This window comes from Sardina pilchardus, chromosome 4, assembly GCF_963854185.1.
Source record: "Sardina pilchardus chromosome 4, fSarPil1.1, whole genome shotgun sequence".
Lineage (NCBI taxonomy): Eukaryota > Metazoa > Chordata > Actinopteri > Clupeiformes > Clupeidae > Sardina > Sardina pilchardus.
In genome coordinates this window covers 31,529,092-31,536,591 of record NC_084997.1, presented here as the reverse complement: position 1 = coordinate 31,536,591, position 7,500 = coordinate 31,529,092, and the positions used below count along the sequence as shown (strand labels likewise).

Genomic DNA, 7,500 nt, shown 5'->3' with positions numbered 1-7,500 from the left:
TGCTAAACTCAAAACACTTTGAGCTGTAGCGTGTAATGCATTGTCTGAGTTCAGAGGAGTTTAGAGCATTTAAAAAGTTTTCTGGGCTGTCCTGAGTCCATCTATATGTCCCATTGAGAGGGAATAGCTTACTGGACTCTGTTTTGAGCTGCCGTCTGATTTTGAGAAATATATTAATTTGATTATGATCTGATAGTGGAGTTTGCCGCCTGACAGTGAATGCTCTGAAGGAGTTGGGGTCCATGTCAGTAATTGCATAGTCAACTACACTAGCTCCAAGAGCTGAACAATACGTGAACCTCCCTAAAGAGTCCCCTCTGATCCTGCCATTAAGCATATACAGACCTAAGGCTCGACAGAGGTGCACTAACTCTTTGCCATTTTTATTCACAGTACGGTCAAGGCTGCTTCTCTGGGGATGGTTTGGTGTGAAGTACAGGTTGTTTTGGCCAAATACATGGTTGTTACCATGAGGGTCTATATGGTCTATTTCACACCCAGTCCTGGCATTTAGGTCCCCACATATCAGCACATTTCCCTGGGCCTGGAAATGGCTGATGTCAGTGTAGAGGTTGCTCATGTATTCCTCCTCATAATAGGGAGATTCGATTGGTGGGATGTATATGGCACATATGTATATATCGTTTGTTGATATACCAGTGCTCTTTTTTAATTTTAGCCAACAGTGTGATTTCCCTACTTGAATGATGGAGAGGTGGTTTGTAAGATTTTCCTTGTACCACACCAATATTCCCCCAGAGTTTCTGCCATGACGTATGCCATTGAGTTTGAGCGAGGGGATTACAATTTCATTGTACCCCTTAGGACAGTGTGTTGGTGTCTCTGTGGAACACCATGTTTCAGTTAGGATAAGAATATCCACCTTTTCAACGTTTTTCAAAAACTCAAGCTGAGTACTCTTAATACCGAACGTTGATGAGTAGAGTCCTTGTATGTTCCAACAGCTAACATAAAATGAATTCATACTTTTACAATATGGACAAAATCAATGGAACAGATAAGAGAAGTTATTTGGATATACAGTAGTAAGCTATGATACAAATTCAAGCAATGTTTAGACATTCATAAACAGCTGTAATAAGGGTGGAGGGTGGGACAGGGATGAGTGATGGTATGGGGGGGGGGCGTGATGAAGGAGGAGAGAGGGGACAGTGGGCGTTGGGTGGGTGGGGGGTTTGTGGGGGGAGGGGGGGGGGGTACATTACCTGTTACTGTACCTGCCCGGGGGGGGGAGGCAGGTTGGGGGTGGGTCAGGGCTATCCCTTGTGAGGTTGGGGGTGGGTCAGGGCTATCCCTTGTGATGTCATGAAAGACGGGGCTTGTTGTTGGCGGGGCGGGGCGGGGGTGGGGGGGGTGGGGGCTGGGGGGGGCTGGTATTCATTCGTGGGTGGGGCTGTTGAGGTGTGCGTTACTTGTCACCTAGAAGTTTGCTGCACAGCAGGTGAAGTATATTTTTTATTTCCGCCAACTCTGTGGGTTTGTTGGTGGTTAGGCCTACTGGTTGGGCTGCTGCAGCTGCATAGCTCTGAGGTCTTTCCTTCAGGGGGGGCTTTCTCACAGGGGAGGTGCTGGACGTCTTCTTGGTGGGATGTGTCTGTGTTGTTGTCCTTCTACTGGTGGGAGGGTGGAGGGCTGCTGGGCTGTCCTCTGCTGGGCTGTCCTTTCTCTCTCTCTCTCTCTCTCTCTCTCTCTCTCACACCCAGGATGTCGTCTGCTTATGGCAGGGTAGCTTCTCTCTCTCTGTGTCTCTCTCTCTCTCTCTCTCTCTCTCTCTCTCTCTCTCTCTCTCTCTCTCTCTCTCTCTCTCTCTCTCTCACCCAGGATGTCGTCTGCTTATGGCAGGGTAGCTTCTCTCTCTCTCTCTCTCTCTCTCTCTCTCTCTCTGTCTCTCTCTCTCTCTGTCTCTGTCTCTCTCTCTCTGTCTCTCTCTTACCCAGGAAGTCGTCTGAGGAGAGGCGGTCGAAGTCCCAGACCTGCAGCAGGAGCACGGCGGGCAGCTTCTGCTCGGTCTTGTCCAGGGCGAAGATGCTCTCGCGCTTGCTGAGCACCAGCAGCTTCTCGGCCGGCATGTAGCTGAAGGGGAACACCAAGCGCCAGTTGAAGTTGCCCTCGCCCGTCAGCGAGTTGTAGTGCACGTCCGTCTCCTGGCAGTCTTCCTCCAGACCCTTCAGCCAGCTGAGGAAGAGGAGGAGGAGGAGGAGGAAGAGGAGGGGACAGGAGAGAAAAGGAAGAGGAGGATGAGGGAAAAGAGGAGGAGAGAAGAGAAGAGAGGGAGAGGAGACAAGAGAAGGGGGGGGGGAAGAGAAGAGGGAGAAGAGAGGAGAGGAGGAGGAGGAAGAGGAGGAGGAGGGCGGGAGGGGACAGGAGAGAAAAGGAAGAGGAGGATGAGGAAAAAGAGGAGGAGAGAAGAGAAGAGAGGAGAGGGAGAGGAGACAAGAGAAGGGGAGGGAGAAGAGAAGAGGGAGAAGAGAGGAGAGGAGGAGGAGGAAGGGGAGGAAGGAGAGGAGGAGGGCGGGAGGGGACAGGATAGAAAAGGAAGAGGAGGATGAGGAAAAAGAGGAGGAGAGAAGAGAAGAGTGGATAGGGAGAGGAGACAAGAGAAGGGGGGGAAGAGAAGAGGGAGAAGAGAGGAGAGGAGGAGGAGGAAGGGGAGAAATGGAAGAGGCAGGTGAGAAGAGGAGGATGAAGAAGATGAGAAATGAGAGAATTAAAAGAAGAGCAAAGAAAATACAAAAGAGGAAAATTAGATATAGTTCAAATGTCAGAAGGGAGATGAAAGAGAAGATGAACAAGAAGATGAAAGAGAAGATGAAAGAGAGGATGAGAGGAAGATGAGAGGAAGTGTGTTACAAGGGTGTTAGCGATGACATCATCAGGGTGCAAGGGGAAAACCAGTGATGTCAACTGCTCATTCAAGTTCAAGTGAAAAAAAAAATAATGTTGGAAGTGCCCTATGGGGCCAGCTGACTTCCCGTTTGCAACTCTTGCAAATTGTTCAGTTCTTTATTTCATGATTGTTCTACTGTAACTGTGGTAAAGCAAACATGGTTTTCTCTGTGCACATCTCATACAGGAAATGCCCTTTTGTAGCATACAATGTGAGCAGCATTGCCTGTCTTGCTTTTTCCTCCATGTTATGTGAGCAAGAGAGCGCTGAGCTGTACACGCCCAGGCAGCGGAAAGGCGTATGGTTCCTTACGTACGGTTCCTTATCTAGGCTGGAGGGGTTGATAAGATGTCTTAGCTTTCAAGTTTGCTTTTTGAGGTGTTTGGGTTATTGTGTTGTTCATGTTTTTGAGTTTATATTTTTGGGCTTTTTATGCCTTTAATGACAGATATAGTGGAGAGTGACCGGAAGTGAATGGGAGAGAGTAGGGGTGGGATCCGGAAAGGACCACGGGGCGGGAATCGAACCCGGGTAGCCGGCGTGTGGTGCAGGTGCCCCAGCCAGTTGTGCCACAGCTGGGGCCGAGTTGTTGTGTGTTTTTGTGTTGTTTGTGTTTTCCCCATCCCATCCACGCACCCCTTCACGTAGATATCGCTGGACTGCTGTCCCGTTATAAAGTTGCTGTCCTCCAGAACCACATCCTCAGTGTTCCAGATGATGATTCTCAGCTCATACCTACGGCACAAAACACACAACAAACAAACAAACACATACACAGAGAGTTTGTAATGCATGCGTTCATTTAGCTAGACACTCAAAACCTACAGTATGCATACATATGCTGTGCAATCTACTTTAAATGTATTTACACAACATCAGTGAGCATTTCGTATAACACAGACTTGTTAGAAATCCCCTTAAAGAAGTGTCTGTACTGATGCGTTATCTATGTAGACCTGTCAGAACACAAACCAAAAATACAGCTCAGAGGAAGACAAATATAAGCTGAATGCTTAGTAGGATAGTGATGGGTTCACAAGGAAGCCTGTTTTAAAGGTGTTGTTGCTAGTCCAGGCTAGTTCACTCTTTGGGCTTGTAATGTTTTAAAGGTGTTGTGGCTAGTCCAGGCTAGTTCACTCTTTGGGCTTGTAATGTTTTAAAGGTGTTGTGGCTAGTCCAGGCTGTTCACTCTTTGGGCTTGTAATGTTTTAAAGGTGTTGTGGCTAGTCCAGGCTAGTTCACTCTTTGGGCTTGTAATGTTTTAAAGGTGTTGTGGCTAGTCCAGGCTAGTTCGCTCTTTGGGCTTGTAATGTTTTAAAGGTGCTGTGGCTAGTCCAGGCTGGGTCTCACCCTTTGGGCTTGCGTGGGGAGATGTCCACTGGGGGTCCAGGGAGGGGCATGTCCATGGGAAACACATCCACCCACATCTGTAGCTGACCCTGAGGGAGACACACATCATTTCCTTTAAAAAATATACACAGGAGAGGCGTTACATTCTTTGTGCTCTCACACAGCAGCCAGTCAACAACCAAGCCTATTTACCATCAAAGATTAATCACTAACAAAGCAACATTTGTGGGTAAAAAAAACAACAACAACCCCAGCACAACAGCCTTTTTTACTTGGATTATCAAGCTGGCACTTTACTTCATCTGTGTTTCATTGGATTAGCCTCCAGAAGGCTCAACAGTGGTGTCTACTATATCAGACCCACCCCACTCCACATTCATGATGGTTTCTTGACCAACAAAATACTGACAAATTCTTCTTCCGTGCTATGGTCGCTAATTATCTCGATCACACAGACATATCTTGTTTTGGTGTGTGTGGGATTTTGGGCATACTTGCTGAGGGATTAAAGACTAGTTCCTGGGGAGTTTGGTGTGTGTGGGATTTTGGGCACACTTGCTGAAGGACTAAAGACTCCTGGAGTGTTGCATAATCACCTGTTCTATGCCGGGCCGGTTCTTGTGGTAGAGCGTGCGTGTCTCGATGTGCTCGGGCACCAGCTGGCAGCCCACACCTGGTATCTCGGCCCACCTGTGCAGCACCTTCAGAGCCAGGTGCTCGTACGACTCCACTGTCCGCTCTGCAGGGGAGAGAGAGGACGACGAGTTAACTTACTCAGGAATGTCACTAAACCATGTACTTGGAATACCCCCTTAACTTACCCAGGAATGTCACTAAACCATGTACAGTACTTGGAATACCTCCTTGGTCTCCCAACCACTGAATAGATCCCAGAAGTCTAGAATTAGGCTCAAAGTCTAGAATTCAGGGCCTCCTTTTTTAAAGTATATATTTTGGCCTTTTTGCCTTTATTATGATAGGATAGTGAAGAGGTAGACAGGAAGCAAGTGGGAGAGAGACAAGGAGTGGGATCGGGATATGACTGCAGGTCGGATTCGAACCTGGGTCCCCGTGGGCACCCAGACCCATATATGGTACGGGCGCTATAGCCTGTTGCGCCACTGCGCCCCCAAGAATTCAGGGTCCCCTGGACTATGCTGCTAATGCTTGTCCTAGTCCTGAGAAGGTGCTGGTTCCGTGGGCCTCACCTTCATCCACAAACAGGGTTTTCCCGGTGAAGACCTTGTCTCCGATGGTGATCCTCCCGGGCTTGAAGCGCGGCCCATTGAGCCGGTTCTCCTTGCAAAGCTTGATGAGGAGGTCTGTGGGCTGAATGCAGTCTCTCCAAGCATTATAGCCCTCACTGCAGACAATAACAACAATCAGCCCTCAGAGAGTAGAGAATAGAGAGGAGAGAGAATAGAAGAGTAGAGAGGAAAGGAAAGAGAAGAGAGGATAGAGGAGGGAGAAGAGACACAGCAGACACGATCCCCACTCAAACCCATCAGCTAAGGACTCAACAGAGACACAGTCCCCACTCAAACCCATCAGCTAAGGACTCAACACAGACACAGTCCCCACTCAAACTCATCAGCTAAGGACTCAACACAGACACGGTCCCCACTCAAACCCATCAGCTAAGGGCTCAACACAGTCGCGGTCCCCACTCAAACCCATCAGCTAAGGGCTCAACACAGACACGGTCCCCACTCAAGCCCATCAGCTCAGGAAGCTAGCTGGGGGCTCAACACAGAGGCGTACCCCACTCGTCACACTGACAGTGAAGTTGAATGTAATCTAAGGGAGCGGGCTGAGGGCTCAGTGCCAGGGGGCGCAGGGGCGTTCCCCACTCACAGTGAGTACTCGCTGGGCAGGCCGCAGGTGGCCCGGTGGCGGCTGTAGAAGCGGTTCTCCAGGTCGATGTGCGTCTCCCCGATCAGGTCGTCCCCTCCGATCATGTCGTAGTCGTAGATGAACACCTTCAGCAGGGACTCTCTGGGGAACGAGGCCTGGAACTCAAAGGACCTGCGTGGGAAAAACAACTTTAAGCCACTAACTTTAATATTTTACATGTTTATGCACCCTCAACCTAGCCTTACTCTAACCATAAACAATTAAAATGAGTTCGCCACACAGATAGAACTTGACAGTTGCAGATGTTGCGTGGTACCGTCTTACTATCTGAGTTTCACTTTCAATGAAATTCCATTGCATTAAGCGAACGGATTTGTCGTGGATTGATATCAAAGACGTGAATTAAAAGCACAAAACCCGTTGCCATTGACAGCGGTCATTATATAGATTTAACAGACCTGCGAACGTTGGGAAGGCCCATTCATGTGAATGGAACTTTCTGCAGCACTCTGAAGAGCCGTGTATTAAATACATATCATATATATGATTGACCACAAGACACACCGACCTGCCAAACACTGGGTTGAGCTGTTTGGGGATGTAGTTATCGCGGTCCTTGATCACGGTCTTGCCTATTCTCAGGACGATGTAGGGGTCGGACTTCCCATCGGGGTCCGCAGGGTGCAGGTTGCTGGCCTGGGGGCAAACATGGAGGCGCTGACTTAAATGTAGGACTGCAGCATATATTGAAAAAGAACCGTTGGCCCCAGCCGTGGTGCGACTGGCTGGGGCACCTGCACCGCACGCCGGCGACCCGGGTTCGATTCCCGCCCCGTGGTCCTTTCCGGGTCCCGCCCCAATGCTCTCTCCCACTCACTTCCTGTCTCTCTCAACTGTCCTATCATTAAAGGCATAAAAGCCCAAAAAAATAAAAAACAAAAACAAAAAAAAAGAACCATTGATGATTGGTTGTTTTGAGTAATAGTACTTTAAGAAGACAACTTGACTTATTAGGTCAAAGGCCAGTGTGTCTGAGGCAACCCAGAGCAATCAGGCTCAAGCATTTCTCCTCAGATGTTTCTGCAACATTCTAAATCATTTTTACACATCACATTGTGATGTAGCATATATTATACAGTACAGCAATAAAAAAATGCTTGGTCTTTTGGGAATCAATTTATGACAATGAAATGATATATGTTGTAAAGTCGCTTTGGTTAAAAATGCGTCAGCCAAATGTGACGTGATGCATTTCTCCTCAGATGTTTGCAACAGAATCTCTCTGTGTGTACTTCAATGCATTCAATTCATTCAACAATAAGACTGATGCAAGCCTTCTCAGAAGTCTAAGGTGTGAATGGCTGACAGCAGCACACATGTGGTGTATA

At 48.3% G+C, this 7,500-nt stretch overlaps 1 protein-coding gene across 2 annotated transcripts in view; it reads right to left on the bottom strand.

Moving 5' to 3' along the window:
• fer1l6 (fer-1 like family member 6) overlaps positions 1-7,500 on the bottom strand; it is a 44,706-nt gene that overhangs the window by 7,260 nt on the left and 29,946 nt on the right. For both annotated transcript variants that reach the window (XM_062534988.1, XM_062534989.1), the window contains 7 exons: positions 6,681-6,808; positions 6,113-6,283; positions 5,467-5,621; positions 4,855-4,997; positions 4,259-4,347; positions 3,545-3,643; positions 1,955-2,196 (listed from right to left, as the gene is read on the bottom strand). In XM_062534988.1, coding sequence (XP_062390972.1) covers positions 1,955-2,196; positions 3,545-3,643; positions 4,259-4,347; positions 4,855-4,997; positions 5,467-5,621; positions 6,113-6,283; positions 6,681-6,808 — 1,027 coding nt within the window. The remainder of the gene's footprint in view (positions 1-1,954; positions 2,197-3,544; positions 3,644-4,258; positions 4,348-4,854; positions 4,998-5,466; positions 5,622-6,112; positions 6,284-6,680; positions 6,809-7,500) is intronic.